We start from the raw sequence: 18487 nt of genomic DNA, 5'->3' as shown, positions 1-18487 counted from the left end.
CGTATGTGCCTACGTTGGGGTGTGTGCGCGCGTATGTGCGTACGTTGGGGTGTGTGCGCGCGTATGTGCGTACGTTGGGGTGTGTGCGCGCGTATGTGCGCGCGTATGTGCGTACGTTGGGGTGTGTGCGCGCGTATGTGCGCGCGTATGTGCGTACGTTGGGGTGTGTGCGCGCGTATGGGCGTACGTTGGGGTGTGTGCGCGCGTGCGTGCATGCTTGCCGCTTTGACATGCACGTACGCGGGCGTGTTTTTGCTTTCTGCTTCCATGCAGAGGCCGATTAGATTTCATGCATTCAAACTCGCGATACAGGTTTTATCCGTTTGCCTACAAATTTATAGACAAGTAATTCACTAACGCTAAAGATTCATTAATTCACAACATTAGTGCAATAATTCAACTCGTTCTCATTGAACACAATTTTGAATATTGACAGATGTTATATAAATATGAACATGGAGACTTTATTATTGTTTACAGCTCGCTAAACCTATCTCGATTTGCCACGTGCTAAAATCGCGAGTAAAGTAAAGCAACTCATATTGGCAAATGAATGAATATTCGCAGTGGCTACGCGTCCGGTCATCCATTACAAAGCTGATAGGCTTGATAAGCTGATAGTCACGATTAGGCCACGCCCCCTTTCAAATCGTTGATTTTACTAGATTTACTATTGCTTCAAAAGTTACAAAAACACTTTTTTTTTTGTAAAATACCTAAAGGTAAGTAATATTATGGTAAAAACTTATTGTTTATTGGTTTTTTTTCTGAAAAAATATAGTTGGGTTCACACCCTATAAGAAATATATGACCGGACGCGTAGCCTGGGAGCTGCGCGTCCGGTAACCGGACGCGTAGCCACGGCCATGAATATTTTATAGAAATGCACACGTTGGCATGCATTATTACCAGGGGTTAATAATGACAATTTGTCATTATTAACCCCTGATATTACTTATGTAAAGTCTATATTCCGACGATCAATAATAGGGGTAAGAAATACACATCTTTACTCCTGATAAATATATATTACATACCTAGTCGGAAAAACTAGTGATCGTGTTAGGATTCAGAAGAACGTTACCATAAGCTTATTTAGTTATTACTCTAAGGTTACACGAATAATTCTTACTGACTATAAGACCATTAGTTTTGGCGCGCAATAGCTTCTCTATCTTACAACATCTCTTGCACTGAGTTATACATTGTAACTTGCAACTCATATTGGCAAACGAATGAATATTTATAGAAATGCGCACGTTAGCATGCATATTACTTATCTAAAGTCTATATGCCGGCGATTTTAACAATAGGGGTACGAAATCCACATTTTTACTCCGTATAAATATATATTACATAGTCGGAAAAACTAGTGATCGTGTTAGAATTCAGAACGTTGCCATGTGCCCGTTACACGAATAATTCTTACTAAGTCCGTATATTTGGCTCGCAATAGCTTCTCTATATCTTACAACATCTCTTGCAGTAGGCAACAGCGCAGAAGTTGACGTTAGCCTCTATTGAGATAACTTCGCAGTAGCTCCTTTACCGCGTGTCTGTAATCGGCGCTCATGAAAGCATAGATTACGGGGTCTGCTACGCTGTTCAGGAACGCCAAATTGAACACAACCACTTGACGTAACTGTTCCCTCCCCTCGTGCCTCGGCTCCTCCGTCGTCTCTCCGTGCACCAGCCTAATAACCAGCGTCACGTTCAGCGGCAACCACAGCAGCACGAACGTTCCTACGATCATCATCAGCACCTTGGCGAGTCTCACCTGCTTGTCGAACTCGGGCACCGACTCGCCTGGCGCCACCTGCTTGATGTGCCGCACGGTTATCGCTGCTATGTGCGCGTAGGCGATCACCATGGTGACGACCACCGCCACGTACAGCGCCACCGCCAACGTCGCCGACGTCGACCCTAGCGTGTAGAGCAGATCGCAGTGCTCGCCGCTGAAGTTCGTGTCGAATATCGCCGACGTCACGGCTGCTACGGCCAGCGCCCAGAACAGTGCGATCAAGATCTTGACTCGGCGACGCGTTGCGATGGCCGGGTAGCGCAGCGGTCGCACGATGGCGAGATAGCGATCGGTGGTGATGGCGATGATGGTGAGAAACGACAGCGTTTCCGTGAACACGGGAATGTAGAGCGCGGCGGCACACACGTAGAACGCCCACTCACCGGTCGCTTCCGCACGCAGTATATTCGGGTAGATGGTGAGAATCGACAGAGTGATCAGGAGGTCGGCGATGGCCAAGTTTCCTATGAGCAGGTGGGCCGGTTCCTGCAGGAGGCTGCTCTTCGCTACGGCGACTATTATCATGGCATTGCAGAAGATGGACACTGCCGATAACACTATGATAATGACGAAGCCAGCTATGCCTACCTGCATGCTAAAACTCGAAGCCACCGCGTCCGCGGCCCGCGTGCTGTTCTCGAAGAACGCCACGCTGTCGTTCGACGTCGACGACATTTCTTCCACCACGGGCGCGCTCACGTTCTCTAGCATGGTCGTGTACGGTTCACAGCTCCAGCCTCGCAACTGCGCACGCCAATGTTACGCGAGAACGCGCCCGTGCGTGTAACCTACTAGTATATATTGCCCCCGTGCGTGCATGTAGCTTATATTATATATGCCCCCCCCCCGTGTATGCGTAATTGCCCATGTGGCGACAGTGCCGCTGCTGCGCTGCGTTAACTGTCGGCGCGAATCTCATTCATTCCTAATATTATGGCATATTTAAGGCATTTATGGTTAATGCGGCGCGATAATGCGTTAGTTCTGTTCGCCAATAATGCATCCTGTTGTAGGCACTTACTCTGCGCGCACCTGCACGAGATGCGCTATTAAAATCCAATGTCGCAACTGATAACATGTTACTATATTGCGGAGGTCATGACACTGACTAACTGCTACTATTCATGAGCCATGAATAACGCTATACAAACGTCGCCATGTTCATGCGGCAATCCAATAAGCGTTGATGTGGCGTGGCGCTGATAAACTGATTTATGCGCGCAATTGCAATGTATCACGCCGCTGTTATGGCCGGATTCCCCTTCCTCCCGCTACCTGAACCATGCACATCATCTGTTCATATAAATAATGAACAGTGATTATATTAGACAAGGTATGAGACCATTTTGATATAGTCTTTACTAAAAAACTATAAGCTTCTCAAAACATGCGCAATGTCACAGACATACACAAAACCACCTTCGGTGTATAATTTTCAGATAACTGTAACTATATAAATGTCTCTTTCAGAGACTCGCTCAGCAGTGCAAGGGAATCCAATCTTTCAACTGAGATGTTTCAAAGAAAATGATGCCATTCAGTTCGTGGAAACCATTTAAATATAACCCAATCACCTCCATATTTTGCAACACTGACTCTTACACTATTTCTGCCTTTGTTTTAGCATTCAAAAGTATTTAACTTCTTGCTTTCTTAACTTCTTGATATATCCGTAATTCCAACACCATATAATAGGCATTCGTACGGTCACGTCCGACTTTATTATTAATCGCGCGTTTTTTAGGTTTGGAAGATGGTATATCCGCCAACAATGGTATATCATGGAGGGTACTATTTCGTATCACCATTTTATCAAATTTTTCATAAAATAATGGTTGGAATTTTAAAATCTTTGCAACTTTTATTAGTCAACATCTTATTACATAGGATACGAGCAACGTGGCTGCTGTAAAACTTGTAGTAAAAAGCGCTATACTGTAACGAAAATCTGCTTGTGGCAGTGGTAGATCATTGAGGGTGTCTATATTCAAGCCGGTACGGGAAATTACGGTACGCATATATTTGCTAATATATTGACTAATCGTGCGTCAATAAACTCAATAGTCACAAAGAGTATAGCTAAGACATGTGTCTATAGGTATCTAGAATTTTAGAAATTTAATCATCTGTAATTCACTTCCGCGCGCATATATTTGTCATTTGCTAATATATATTACATTGAATAATCGTGCGTCAATGAACTCAATATTCACAGATTCAAGCCGGTACGGGAGATCATTTGCATAATATATTCTAGATACCTATAGACACATGTGTTAGCTATACTCTCTGTGAATATTGAGTTTATTGACGCACGATTAGTCAATATATTACTAGCAAATATATGCGTACCGTAATCTCCCGTACCGGCTTGAATATAGACACCCCCTGGTAGATGGGAAATGCTATCCCCCGGGCGTGGAGGGACAGTACCGCAACGTGGCAGCACTAGTGTTATGATTAGGCCCTGATTAGGGTTAGGATCAGGGTTAGGGTTAGGGTTAGGGTTAGGGTCAGGGTTAGGGTTAGGGTTAGGGTTAGGGTTAGGGTTAGGGTTAGGGTTAGGGTTAGGGTTAGGGTTTTTGCATCATGATATCTGTCCCCACACCATAGATTAATTTTTGTGGATGACACACCTACATATATAGATATCCGATATCTAGATATTTAGTGTTAGGGTTAGTGTTGGAGTTTGGGTTATGGTTACTGTTGAGTTTTGAAGTATACGTCAACTGTACCACGTGACCGTCCCTCCACGCCCGGGGGATAGCATTACCCGGATAGCAACACCTACGTAGATTGAGCCCATGAGCGAGGGCGCCATCTGTCGTGGAGTTTGGGAGGGTATGTCAACTATATCTGCTCTGGGTACATCTACAATGACGTGACCATGCACTAAGATAGAGATTAGAGATAGATACTCATGCTGCATTTTCGAGGGTAACGTGCGGTTCGTTATCGATCACGCCTCTACAAACTCGTGCTAAAGGTCACCGTATTCAAACAACTGCTGCCTTTAAGAATAATACAATCAATACAATCTTGGCCCTCCTTCGTATATGGCACCATCAATCTGGTCAATCACTAATAGGGTCCACTATTGAGTTGGATGATAGAGGTAAATAGAACTCCGACTACCCTTTCAGATCGCACGTACAATGTAAGCAAATACACTTTTCTATTTATAGATTAATCATGTGGTTTGAACACAAATAATTCCCCTGCCACAGAGCTCCATTTCCTTACAGACACATTAAACACGGGGGGGGGGCGTGTGCGTGCGAGTGTGAATACCCGAATTTTTCGGATAAAAATTCCGCATGAACCCGATGATGATGATGATGATAATGCGGGGCGCTTCCGACGCCGACGTTGACGTCATAATTATGTAGCCTACTCCGCGTGTATTTGCGCACGACGTCGCCGCGGCTGTCTAACCTGCCGGTACGTCGTGACTGGTTGAGATAACCAGATAAAGACAGCCAGCCGCACTCTGTGCCACGAGCCGTGTGTCTCGTGTAAGTGAACGCCGCCGCCGGTACGTCACACTGTCCACGCCGTCGTTCGCTTACTGCCGTCGCGCACGCTGTCATTGCCACGTCGCCTGCTCAGACACTCCCGTTACGTAACGATGACCAGCAACAACCTCGTGCCGCCGCTGTACGAGGGCATCGGTACCGTCGTCAGACATGACGGTAGGTGAACGCACGCACGCACACGTCTCTCGTGCGTATATATAGCACCAGGAGCTAATAATGACAAATTTGTCGTTATTAGCTCCTGATAGCACATCAAGATGACGCGGTCATTCCCGCGCTTATTACTGTACGGGGCTGCGTGCTGCCGTATAGAGCTATATTGATAATATATTGATCGACATATACATATGATCAAGCTATTGATGAACGTTACTAATTATCTCCGGTCACACTTACGCGAGCACACACGCGCGCACGCACGCACGCACACAGACAAGCTCGCATGCACGCAGGCACACACGCACGCACGCACGCACGCACGCACACCACACATACACAACACACACACACACACATATACACGCGCGCGTGCGCACACACACGCGCGCGCACACACACGCGCACGCACACACACGCGCGCGCACACACACGCACACAGACAAGCTCGCACGCACGCACGCACGCACACACGCACGCACGCACGCACGCACACACACACACACACACACGGCGACAGTCATAGTTCACCTATCTGAAGCCTCAACGGCGTCGCCCCATCAACGCTGTAAAGCTAAAAAAAAAAATAGCTACCTGGAGAAATTGGCAAAATCTTGCGACTGAACCGATAAGACGGTATATTGCGACTTAACTGACTTATTAGAATGGTGTGGGAAACACATTTCTGCAGAACCGTGAAACAAAAGCGCACGCGCAAGTTAGCATTAGCATGAAGGGTCAAACTCATTCTATTCTTTATCGCATTTATTCGATAGTTATTGACATTTTAGGGATATTTACGTAAATGCTAAAATCTAAGAGATCGGCTGCCCTCCTCTTACCACTGCCTCTCGTAGACTACGACTCTGCCCACGTCTGTCGTCGTCGCTATAGCTTCCGGCGACGAGACGACGACCGTGTGAATTCGTGCGACTCACTAGAATTGTTGGTGTAAACTACATGCATGTGTCGGTCGAACAGGAAGAATCAAGTGGCGACAGGAGCCCGAGTTTCTCCGCATGCTGCAAGGGTGCGACTTCGAATCAAGAGACGACGACGTGTGGATCGTAGGATACCCAAAATCCGGTACCGATCTACGATTTCGTTCTTTTAAACTTTTTTTTTAATCTAGTTAAATTTTTGCGGCATTTGTATTGTGTACATCGCTTGTTTTTTTTGTCGAAGTTTGGTGATATATTTTTTGTTACATTGAGCAATGCACACTATAAAATATCGTATATAATCGTTAATTATATGTTGATAAACGCACCAAATTGAAAACGTGAGAAATCTAAACCTGTCTCCAAAACTTAAGTGCCATCTCGCGGAGACGTTAGAAACTAGTGTACGTCGCGAAATTGAGCGGCTTGGTTGTCCTGTCCACACGCCATCAGCGTGGCAACCAGCGTACGCCGTGAGCGGGTTCACATCGCATCTTTCGAATTAATTTTAAGCTTTTGCGAAGCATGTTTCATATGGATTAGCAAACTACGAATAGGTAATTCTGTTGCCGTAACTTGAAATGAATTGTATTTTTCACTGACCTTGAATTCTCGTGGGAGTCAAATCGAGTTTGACTCGTAAAGCGATCATGTTTACATTTTCTGCAATTCTCGCTAATTAATTTAATCTAATTTGCTAATAAACTTCTCCTTCTGATGAGCAAAGTTCTAATTACGTCAAAAATGGCGTACACTGGTTGTAAACGCACCCGGCTGATAGGTGCGATATGATATGACTACTAGGCACTTAAGATATGACTACTAGGCACTTAAAAAAAAAAACCCTAACCCTAACCCTAAAAAAAAAAAAAATTGAATTCAATTAAAGTGCCTAGTAGTCATATCATATCGAACCTTTCTGCCTTCTGCGTTGTAAATACGCTATCGGCGTTCGCCTGTCGCTGTTCTAATGCGGTTTGCCTCCGCGCAGGCCGCCAGTTCTTGCACAACATCGTCACGGCCATACTGCATCGCGCCGATGCGGACACGTTCAAGGAGCGCACGACGCGGCCGATGGGCTCGCTGGAGACGGGACTCATGATGGGACCTCGACAGCGAATCTTCAAGGTCAATATCACGCCGACTCCGCGCGTGCTCATCTGCCGCATGAGATACGACGAGATTCCGGCGTCGGTCGTCGCCAGACCGAATAAGGTATTTATTAGAAGCCTATATATAGACCGCGCAATGCTCACGTTGTTATCTCAACGCCCCTACCCCCTGCGCGATGACTGGAATCTCGCACCCCTACCCGGCCATGTTCGTAGACAGTTCGTGCGAAATTGCAAGTGACCCGCGTCCCGGTTTGAAAAAAGTCTATATATATATTCTCTAATAACCCCCCAGCGAGCACTCTGATAAGAAGCCGACTGGTATCAACGGTCCAACTGATCAACCAATTGATCGATGGCCCCATTGGCACAATCTCGCAATAATTAATGATTTCATACACGTGTATAGATCATCTATGTGCTGCGAAACCCGAAGGACGTGGCAGCAGAATACTATATACACCACAAGACGGAAAGGGCGTTCACGAGCACAAAGGGCCGCATCACGACACCCTGGGACGATTACTACGAATACTTCCTAAGCGGAGATGGTGAGCGGTCAATCATTGGATTTTCTATCCTATCTTTTTTTAACTGCGTTAGTGTGCGCGCTAATACGCAATCGGTCAATCACAGCACAATGCAACTTCCTGTGAGCTTTCCGGTTACAGAAAAGCCGGTGCGCCGTCAGGGTGTACTACTGACACAGTAGTGTCTTCAACGTCTTACTACGTCTCACGCTATACTAGCATCACATTTCAGCTGGCTTGAACCAATGATACAATCACAACTAAAACCACATTCTCTTTTTAAAGTTATGGGCGGGTCGTTGTTTGACCTTGTTCTTGACTGGTGGCGCCATCGCGAGGAGAAACATATCAAGTTCGTTACCTACGAAGAAATCACAAAGGTTCGCCACCGTTCCAATTACCTAGATAGTGCGAGTAAAATTGAAGAAAATCATAAAATACTCTCAAAAATACAAGAAATCCAAAACTGATAATTATAGTGGAAAATTTATTTGTCAATAGCAATACAAACAACAACCACTCCCCCTTTCGACTTGGCAACCTGGTAGGAAGGGCAAGGGGCGAGTATAGGTTGCTCAGGTTTTATTCGTTTGCCCTCACCCGGCATGGTGTCTACATGCTCGGTGTGCTTGTGTGGAGATACCTTTTATGTTGAATGTTTGTTTTGCTTGGTACATATAATGTATTGCCTACAGATTTATATAATGTAGTGATACAATTTGTAAAAAAAAGAAGGGAAAATTCAATAAAAATTTTTTAGTCCGACCCTTCTTGGCGGGTCGGTCGGGTGAGGGCAAACAAACAATATTTTTATTATGGCCTCATCATCTCACCACACATACGCATGCCACACTCCCGCCTGCTCTATTCCAGGATCTGGCGGCAGCGGTCGTGGACCTTTCGCAGTTTCTGGGCGTTGAGCTCAACGAAGAGGAGATAGCGAAAGTAGTCTCTCTCAACGAACTGCCCACAGAACTGAGTGGGCTGAAGGAATCCAACGCTGATCAGAAAGGTAATCTGCTCCAGATAAAAGCTGTCTGCTCGCAAATAAGCTATAATAGGATTTTTTTTTTTAAACAAAACAATTAACAATTTCACTAAAATTTTCCAGGCATGTAAAAGTAAGAAGCCCAGTGAAATTTTGAAGTTATTATTTTCATATCTACTACATGGGCACATAGGAAACTATTTTGGTCGGCAGTGTACAATTTAATCACCCACTTCATTGCTCCTGAATACGACTGTACTAGTTTTACACTTTACTGTCGGACCTAATATGTTTGTAGAAATGGATAACGAAAATGATATTTTTCCCAGTTCCCTCACTTGCTCTAGCCTTGGAGCTGCGCGTCCGGTAGCCACGGCCTAATAAAAAACCCTTACACATCTCTCATTTAATTGTTCCAGGTTCCATATCAACGTGGAGACAGTTCTTTACGGACGAGCAGAGCGAGAGATTCGACAAACTTTGCAACGAGAGACTGAAAGACAGTGGCGTGAAGCTACCATGCACATGATTGCCTACACGTATTCCTATCACTATGCTGACAGCAGTGTCCACCCCCCCCCCTGACTGAGAGCAGGTCAGTGATGATGCCGGCTCGTCTCTACTCACCCTCCCGAAGTCACATGTGACAGTACCACTCACCGTCAACAAGGACTTCACCATTTCAGAAGCGCAAGCATCATAGAACAAGCATTTGTGGCAGTTACTACGACTCAGCGACTACCTAGATGTTAAGCTATGTTAAAATACATTGTAATGCTAGGGGGAACAGGAGGTAAATTGCATGCAATGAGTAGATAAAACACAGATTATATTATCAACTGCAAAGTCTACTATACCGAGTCCTACGCTTGCTATTAAGCCCAAAGGCCTACTGCGCAGTTCAGTTATAATAAGACTCAGTTCAGACAAAGACATTCTACTGTTTATTTTATCGGAAAAACAAAAGTGCCAGATTAAATAAAGAACAACTCTAAATGTGTAGGTTTAGACTACCGATGACTTTTTATTTCAATTATATTTTCAGTTTAATGTCATTCACATTACTGTAGGACATATAAATGATAACTGCTTACAAGTTGGCAAACTGTGACATACTTACAATGACATACTACTCCTGAAATTTTGGGTTTGCTGAAAAAACGCATGGGACTCTTCAAAAGCAGGAGCGCAGTGACAAACAAAAAGAAACCACTGCTATGGCATATGCTTCACGGAAAATCAGCAAGGTGAGAACCATAAAACTCAACCACCCCAGTAAGACAACCCTTGCATGGTTGGACCCATTGACCAAGTGGAAAAGGGCCATGAGAAACTCCACTGGTCAATCACAGAATAAACCCACCACTAGTTAGGAGCAAGGAACACCGAAAAATTTAGAACAGCCGGGAGGGGACAAGTTGAGAAGTGCATAACACAGCACCGAGCACAGTGGCAAACAAAGATGTGCAACATCAACACACAGTTCCAGTTATTGCAAGCAAAAATATGCACAGAGAAACAATAGCGGGCGAGGGAGATATCGTCTGGTACCAAGGCCAGGCGCATGCAAAACACATAGAACTGTGACTGTGGCACACATTCGGCACATGAACACTGACCAGAGCGGTTTACGAAAATGGTCGTGCCAGAGGAGATGGCTGCAAGGACGACAGTCAGGAACCGGGGGGAGGGGGGAGGGGAGGAGGTGCCGCATCCGCCTTCCATACGCTCACTTCACAACAGACCACGTGTCTGTCGCATAAGTTTACGCATCCACATCGTTCGCAGCAGTTACCTTACTGAACAGCTACACCGCACGAACACCTGCCGCTGTCTCAGCTTACAGCAACGTAGCGCAGCCACACGACAGCTATGCCCACCCAACTGCAAACTGGTCCCGCTGGCCGACAGCGGCGACCCCTACAGGCAATAAAAGATACACATGTAACAGAATTTCGCAGGTTTACGTGCGGTATTCGCAACCCGTAAACTAGCAATTACTCTGAAAACACAGTCGATAGGCTAAAAGTTGCGCCATGCTATAGACCTTAACACAGTGACACAACGCCCTTCGTTTATTTTGCAATGGGAATTACTCGTGAATACTGAGGTATACCTGTTGACAGCTACACTGCAACAATCACGTCTGCCACACTGGATAGCTGCAACAGCTCCTTCTGGTGCGGCAGCTACCCAATGCCCCACTGCTGCAACAGCAACCCCCAAACTGCTAACAAACTGCTGGGAAGCTGCAGAAACTGCTGCATTCTGTGCAAAAGACAAAAAATCTTGTTAATGACTATATGGAAAGTGAATGTGTTAGGAGAACAGATATGCACTTCAATAGTGTGAAATAAGTTTATTCAAAGAAAATTATACAACGAAATTATAAAGTACAAACAAACACCATACTTAAAAACACCAGCAGCTCACAATTCTAATTTGAAACACTGGCCTGTGTACTTACACCTAGAAGGTTCACAAAAAATAAATTTTGATAAAAATGCAACATGCCAACTTCAACTTTTAGGTAATCACAACAGGAAAATTGTTGTCCTAAAGTAAACTTAAACCATGTAGCTCAGATATATTATATCTCATCACACAACCCCCCCCCCTCCCCAAAATAGCACACCAATCTAGATGTCCCATTAAAATGCACACAATTAACTAACGCTAACACCATGAACACATTCCATATGAAACACTTGCGTAAGCTTTTCACCTATTCATGACAGGTAGATAATTTGTTCTCGTTGCTTGCTTAGAGATGACCACAAAGGTGAATCGCAACAGATAATGTCTCGGAAAATGAAAAGATACACTTTTCCCACTGAATATTTTGGCTACGTACGATCCATTACTGTCTTAACGCGAGACACTGGCCCACTGATACAACACGACAGTTCCGACTAAATACACCTAAACATGAAGGCCCCGCATCGCCGTAGCCAACGCAACGATAAAACATTCGTACAAACACTCTTACAATATATGTGGACGAGGAGAAGCTCTCCATGCCACGTGATCCTCAGCGGCGTCCCGAGCAGAAAAACCCGCAACTGCGAGCGAGCGCAGAATCGGCCGCCTAAGTCGACTTCTCCCTCGATCGAGACTTGGAACGAGACCGCGACCTCGACTTGCTCGGCGTCTTGACCTTTCGCGGCGACTTGCTCGTCGACTTGCTGCGGCTCCTCGTCGATCTACGGCGCTCTCTCTTCGCCGACTTTGATCGCGAGCGAGAGCGTGATCGGGACCGCGAGCGGGATCGCGAGCGAGAACGAGAATACGACCTGCAAGAGAGAAGCGCGACAATGGCAGCAAACGAGGAGCACAATGCTGCCATCGACGCTACTGTCGGGGGCGGAGTATGGGGAGTAATTAGGATGCGTGCGCGTAGGAATACAGACGTTATCATGAAAATAGAATTCAATTACATTAGCTTCGCCGATACAGATTATTAAATCAACTCACCTTCGTCTTGGTGAACTGCCACGCCTGCCTCCACCGCCCCGGTGGCGCGATCGGTTCTCATCTGGTCGACCATAGCGTGCCATCGCTACTCTCAAGTCCCTGCCATCTAATGATCGTCCATCCATCGCATCCATTGCATCTTCTGCATCCCGTTTATCGTAGAACCTGAGATTAAATTTTACATGTTATGCAAATGATATAGATGTTTATTTCCTAGTTTGTACCTAACATTTTTTTCAATCTTTCCGACGTAGTAAGAATGTCTATCAGGCAACCTTATAATCTTTTGACACACTTGCTAAGTTGCTACAAAGTTGCATTTACTCAAAATTTAAGTTTACTAAAATCTTGACCGAACTATGAGACAAGGACAGAAACAAACAATAGAAAACGGATAACTTAATATAAACTGCACAAAAATTTCTGGTCAATTTTTCAGTCATTGTCATCGAGTCAATTTTCAGTCTAGCCAATTTTGCATGAAAATTTGCACAACACAATGAAAGCCCATGGAACAGGTAAAACTATCATGGATGTTAGCCGAGACACCCATAGGCGAGCCCATATACCATTTAATAGCATAGTATGGCACTGGTTAAATGGGCTGGACTCTTACTAGCTCGTCTCTAGCACGTGACACCCATTACAATGACAGTGACATGCGACTATGCGGTGTTCAAACATACATAGTATTACTATTACTAGTAATATAGTATTAGTAATACGCCCCGTTCGGGAAAACTCCCCCGTTTCAATCGTTGCGCCCCGTTTAAATTACCTCCGCCCCGATTAAATTCCACCACAATAAAAGTTTGCCAGCGCGGGAATCGATCGTCAAGAAGTACAATTCGACTAGGACACCCGGCGCGTGTATTTTCACAGTACCACGCATGCACTGCAGACAATACACAAGTACAAAAAGTCAACCTGTCCCACACCTAACACTAACTGTACACCGACTCGGCTATCTTATATATACAAGAACCCCAAATACCGTCTATGGTGTGGTGGCGATTTTACGCATTAATTAGTGGTACGGTAAAAAACACGCCCCCCTGTTTCCCCCCCTCCCCCTTCCCTCCCCCCTGTTTGAATTTCATCCTGGGGAGAACCCTGTAGCCGTCGGTCGTTGAAGCCCCTTTTTGGCGTTAGGGTTAGGGTTAGGGTTAGGGTTAGGATTAGGGTTAGGTTTAGGGTTATGGTTAAGGTAAGATTTAGGGTTAGGGTTAGGGTTCTAGTTCATCTAAACTCTCGAATCGTGAATTTATTTCCCAAGACGTTATTTCGAAATCTGGCGCCACCGCCGCCATCTTTGTCTCGTTAAGTATGAAAGCGAATGGACTCCCGTACCCGTAGCCTCGAGACATTAAGATACGGCTACCGTACCCGTAGCCACTGCCTTACTATTACTAATAATAGTAATAGTATTAGTATTACTATTAGGGCCAAAGGATAGAGAACATGGGTCCCAATAAAACCAATGTGCCTTAAACCCTAACCCTAACCCTAACCCTAACCCTAATCTATTATATTGATAGAATATTATATTTATATTGATGTAAATGACATTGGTTATATTGGGACCCATGTTCTCTATCCTTGAACCACTATTAGTATTAGTATTAGTATTACTATTAGTATTAGTATTACTATTAGTATTAGTAATTACTTAAACAAAGGCAAATACGCGATAACATATACGCAACTTTAACGTATGGGATTACAATAATGCATATATAATATGAAATACTTAGATTCACTATAACTTCGAAAATAAACCTGATAAAAGCGAAGCCTCGGCTTTCGCGCGTGAACCGGTCCCGGGGAATATAAATGTCACCAATTTCGCCATATTTGCCAAATGACCGCCGCAAATCTTCGGGACTTGTTCTGTACGTCAAGTTATCGACCTTCAGTGAAACCATGCCATGAATATCTGGCGGTGCTCTATCGTAACTCATATTGAAGACTGCCTCCTTACTAAAACAATACTTTGCACTGGAAATTAATTATAGAATCGTAGCATAAAGACAGGTGAGTCAAAATCGGCACATGGCGTACTAACACCAGATGTCGCTTTTTAAAACTAGCATGCTCACTTGTAATCGCCATAGGGAAGGTCCAAGCAGAGCAAGGGTTCTAGGCCAAACACTGTGTTCATCCTTGGGAAGGTCGTCTCGTGGCCGTGGCTTTCATATCTCAGCTGTATCTGAGCTTGAGCCTGAGGACTGAGTTATCAAATTTTAGTTTTCCGTTATTTTATTTGTGAAGCACAAACATCAAGTACGATATACAATTACAATGTCTCAGGCAAGTCTAACCACCTAGCTCTAGTGACCACGGCACTTACGGTAGTACTAGTACTACTACTAGTAGTAGTAGTAATATAGCCTGCGTACTGTTGCCGCTGGCTTAGCTCTAGTACTACTACTACTAGCTATGTACCGGGGCTAAGTACTGCTAAGTACTTGCAGCTGCAACTGTACGCGGGCTATAGTTACTACACTAGAGCTACTATTATACTGACCACCAATCAATTAACGATTTCAATTATATCGATGTATTCACCGTACAGATAGCTGAGATAGGCACAATGTCAATCACTCAATGAACCGAACTTAAAAAAGTTGTTTACAATAATGAATTGGTAGTATCAATTACACATCTAAAATCATAGCCTACAACTACAACTTACAAGCAACTGTTACTAGCAAAGGATTAATGCTGCAAGAACTCGTAGTCGTAGCTACTAAAACGTGGGCTCTAACTATTTATTCATTTTACTTATTTATTACTATTAGCTCATCTGACGAAGTCAGATGCAGCTTGTAGAATCGCATGATTGTCCGTGCGTCCGTCCGTCTGTCAACAGTTGGGCACAAATCTTAACCGCTCGACATACGGTGACGATATTCGGGACGTGGGGGGGATCGTGAAAAGGACTCGGGATGACCAATTTGGGGGTCAAGGGTCAAAGGTCAAGATGTGTCAACGGAGGGGGAATATTTTCCCCTTAACTTAAAGGCATAATAGGCCCATTGATTATACAAAGTTGACGAATGCTACAGTAACGGCCACCTTCTGTAGTTAATAAGTACATTACCTTATAGTCAAACGCGTATTAGTTTGTCCAATATCACTGCTAATTACTAAGAAATGTCTAATTGAAATCCGTAAATCTAGTAATCTGGCGCCAACGCTAAATTGGTTGCCAAGCAAAATAGCCTCGAATTCGGTTAGGCAACGTCACATGTTGCTACGGGTGTTTAGCAGAGAATTGTTTGTCCCGGGATGCTTATATACGACTAATGAGCTAGTAGAATGTATATCTCTGGGTGTATATTTCTCGGTATTGCAGCACGAAAGGTAAATAACCGTGGCCGTGCTAATTGAACGGCTAGCGTTTCCCACATGTCTTCAATTTTAGAACAGCGTTATTCGTTTGACCCAATATACGTAGTAAATACGCCGTAGTGCCGGTCCTTGCTTTCCATTGTTTTAGTCTGTCGGCCGTGTGACGTTCCGCGATCCTCCCACATAGCGTTGGTCCCCCCCAACACAGCCGACTGTATTATCAGCGAGCGCTCCGCTGATTCGTAACCGATTGGATCTCCACGTTCATTACAATCAGAACTCACGTGTCTACGGTATACAGTTACGCGGACACCGTAACCTGCTGCACCTACAGCGTATACAAACACCTCCGCGTATTAAACCCATAGATTTTAACAGACCACCATGCTTAACGCCCCTGCCCTAAACTTCGCCCATTCTAGCCCAAAAACCTTTACATCAAGAACCGGTTTTAGGGCTAAAGCATGTTTTTAACATGGGGACAAGCGTTCTTAATTATTTCGCATGGCCAGATGAAGACCATTAAAAAGAAACACAGGTAAAATAAAAAAGACGAGCTTCAACAATATCGATGCCAATGACAATGCCAATGCCAATGCCAATGCCAATGCTCAACAATAACCAATGCCCGCACGCGTGCCGCTGCGTGTCTATTTGATTATTGAGACAGCCGAGTGTAGCGTTTGTCAGTGTAGTGGTTTACTATTATGTACATAAAAACCCGACCATAAGAAGGAACACGCTCGATTAACTGTGTTAACGTGTAAGCATGCCATTGCTACATGGATCTTGTATGGACATCTCAACCAGAACAAGAGATACGAAACATGTGCCACGATATATACTAGAGGCTCTCGTCTCATATGAGAGCACCTTACACATAACACTCACTGTACTGCGTAACACATGCATCACAGTCACTACGCCCCAGCAGCGTTTCAACGCTATACATATTAAAAGTAGCAAACAATTAAGAACCTATTTATAGCCGCTTGTTTGAGCCGCCTAAGTTTCATTAAGCACCATTTTATATAAGAACACATGTTGAGCGCAACTTGTGAAAGAGAGTCTCTATGGTTTCTTAGTACGTCGTCCGGTGTTTCTACTGATCGCAGCATTGCGGGCGCGCGTGCGGTGTTGCGGGGCGTGCGTGCGTGCTGTTCTTGCGTGCCGAGCGAAAACTGCATGCGTGCCGGAAAATGTCGGTGGATATAAATCTGTATCACACCCGTGTTCGGAAGTACCTGCGTTTTGAAATCGGTGTAGAGAGCAAGTCCAGTCAACATATTTCAGTGGACTGCGGATTTCAATTAGACATTTCTTAGTAACAGCAGCTGTATACTTGGACAAACTATATACGCGTTTGGCTATAAGGTAATGTACTTATTAACTACACAAAGTGCCAGTTACTCTAGCATTCGTTAAAATTGCATAATCGATGGGCCTATTATGCCTTTAACGTATAGGAGGAAATACGGAATTGCGGCACAAATCTAAACGGCTCGACCTATGCTCTTAATATTCGGTGTATAGTGTGATGGGCAGGAAACCCATCACCAGTGCAAAATTGGAGGCCACGGGTCAAAGGGCAGTGAGGGAAAGGTCAGATATCAGACATTTTCTGAGGACATGGCCTAACGGACAGAGTGAAAAACTTTTTTTTTTCAGCACTGACCTACCATTTTTATCACTTTATTGAAAGGACCATGAAATGTGCTTTCCACTGACGTGCGAAGAGTAAGTGTCTAATAACCTTTTGACCCTCAAGAGGAGGGTTAAACATGCATTTGTTGACTGTTAACAGAGGGCTGAACTGCTTTTGCTATTATTAGAGCCCATACCTGTGTGGATGTGAGGCTACATTTGCAGTTCAATTGCAAAGACAAAAGTTTGTTGAACAAGGTTTACACTCCTTAAATCATATTATTTTCTAAAGCAGTCTGTATATTAATAGAACCTTGAATGCTCGCGTGGCTACCGTCATCCGAAATGTAGGCAAAAACCCCGGTGCAACCCATTACTCATGCATGGGGGTGAACTGGCACTTTTCGAATAAACATGCACACTTGCAATGCAGATGTGTTTAATTTAATACTCACAGCTGAGCGAAATTGTCGCTTAAAGTGTTTACGTCACGAATCTCCTGAAATTTATAGTTGAAACCTACAAAAGTTTACATCAAAAGTTAGTACTAATGTTACTAAAATATATCCTCAAACTCTCACCTGATAAAAATGTTTTTACGTTGGTTAAATTTGCAAAAATCTTGACGATTTGAATAAGTCGGTGTTATTAACACTATTTACCCAGTACTGTACAGATACTGGCGTCTCTCGGTTGCTGCACTGGTCGCTGTGGTCGATGTCATCGTGATTTGTGTATGGTGCACAAAGTGGTGCCCAAACAGTTTCTGTTTTGATTTGTGTTAGCTATATAGAATATAGGAAAAATAAATAATATATGTTCATGTGTAGTATGTTTGAAAAAATTATAAATAAAACTGCGAAATGCTATTTGTGTTTTTAGCTCATCTGACATAGTCAGATGCAGCTTGTAGAATCGCATGATCGTCCGTCCGTCCGTCCGTCCGTC

At 44.3% G+C, this 18487-nt stretch overlaps 3 protein-coding genes across 3 annotated transcripts in view; 2 read left to right on the top strand and 1 right to left on the bottom strand.

The window, feature by feature from the left end:
* The first annotated feature begins 5365 nt into the window (after positions 1-5365).
* On the top strand, positions 5366-10080 carry LOC106820891 (sulfotransferase 6B1-like). The gene is made up of 7 exons (XM_014825483.1): positions 5366-5496; positions 6478-6582; positions 7429-7652; positions 7959-8100; positions 8365-8459; positions 8953-9091; positions 9487-10080. Exons 1-7 carry the CDS (start codon positions 5433-5435, stop codon positions 9594-9596), a joined length of 879 nt encoding a protein of 292 aa, XP_014680969.1. The 5' UTR covers positions 5366-5432; the 3' UTR covers positions 9597-10080.
* A 1321-nt stretch (positions 10081-11401) lies between these two features.
* Positions 11402-14607, bottom strand: LOC106820892 (serine/arginine-rich splicing factor 2-like). Its single transcript, XM_014825484.1, has 3 exons — positions 14321-14607; positions 12542-12706; positions 11402-12360 (listed from the first exon to the last, which is right to left on the bottom strand). Exons 1-3 carry the CDS (start codon positions 14500-14502, stop codon positions 12156-12158), a joined length of 552 nt encoding a protein of 183 aa, XP_014680970.1. The 5' UTR covers positions 14503-14607; the 3' UTR covers positions 11402-12155.
* Positions 14608-14623: 16 nt separating this feature from the next.
* The window catches only part of LOC106820890 (mitochondrial dicarboxylate carrier-like), a 14551-nt gene continuing 10687 nt past the window's right edge, over positions 14624-18487 (top strand). The window contains exon 1 of the mRNA XM_014825481.1: positions 14624-14851. Within this exon, the coding sequence (XP_014680967.1) occupies positions 14843-14851 (9 nt within the window). The 5' untranslated portion in view covers positions 14624-14842. The remainder of the gene's footprint in view (positions 14852-18487) is intronic.

This window comes from Priapulus caudatus, unplaced genomic scaffold (genome assembly GCF_000485595.1).
Source record: "Priapulus caudatus unplaced genomic scaffold, Priapulus_caudatus-5.0.1 Scaffold51, whole genome shotgun sequence".
NCBI lineage: Eukaryota > Metazoa > Priapulida > Priapulimorpha > Priapulimorphida > Priapulidae > Priapulus > Priapulus caudatus.
The sequence above is the reverse complement of the archived record's forward strand: the minus strand, read 5'-3'. Positions and strand labels throughout refer to the sequence as shown.

Bases quoted from the DNA above. Each gene is read 5' to 3' on its own strand.
- LOC106820891 (XM_014825483.1), top strand. From the start codon at position 5,433: ATGACCAGCAACAACCTCGTGCCGCCGCTGTACGAGGGCATCGGTACC. The intron at 8,460-8,952 runs GTTCGCCACCGT...GCTCTATTCCAG, and splicing joins CCTACGAAGAAATCACAAAG to GATCTGGCGGCAGCGGTCGT. The intron at 9,092-9,486 runs GTAATCTGCTCC...TAATTGTTCCAG, and splicing joins ATCCAACGCTGATCAGAAAG to GTTCCATATCAACGTGGAGA.
- LOC106820892 (XM_014825484.1), bottom strand. From the start codon at position 14,502: ATGAGTTACGATAGAGCACCGCCAGATATTCATGGCATGGTTTCACTG. The intron at 12,707-14,320 runs GTTTATTTTCGA...ATTTAATCTCAG, and splicing joins CGAGGCTTCGCTTTTATCAG to GTTCTACGATAAACGGGATG. The intron at 12,361-12,541 runs GTGAGTTGATTT...TCTCTCTTGCAG, and splicing joins GGCAGTTCACCAAGACGAAG to GTCGTATTCTCGTTCTCGCT.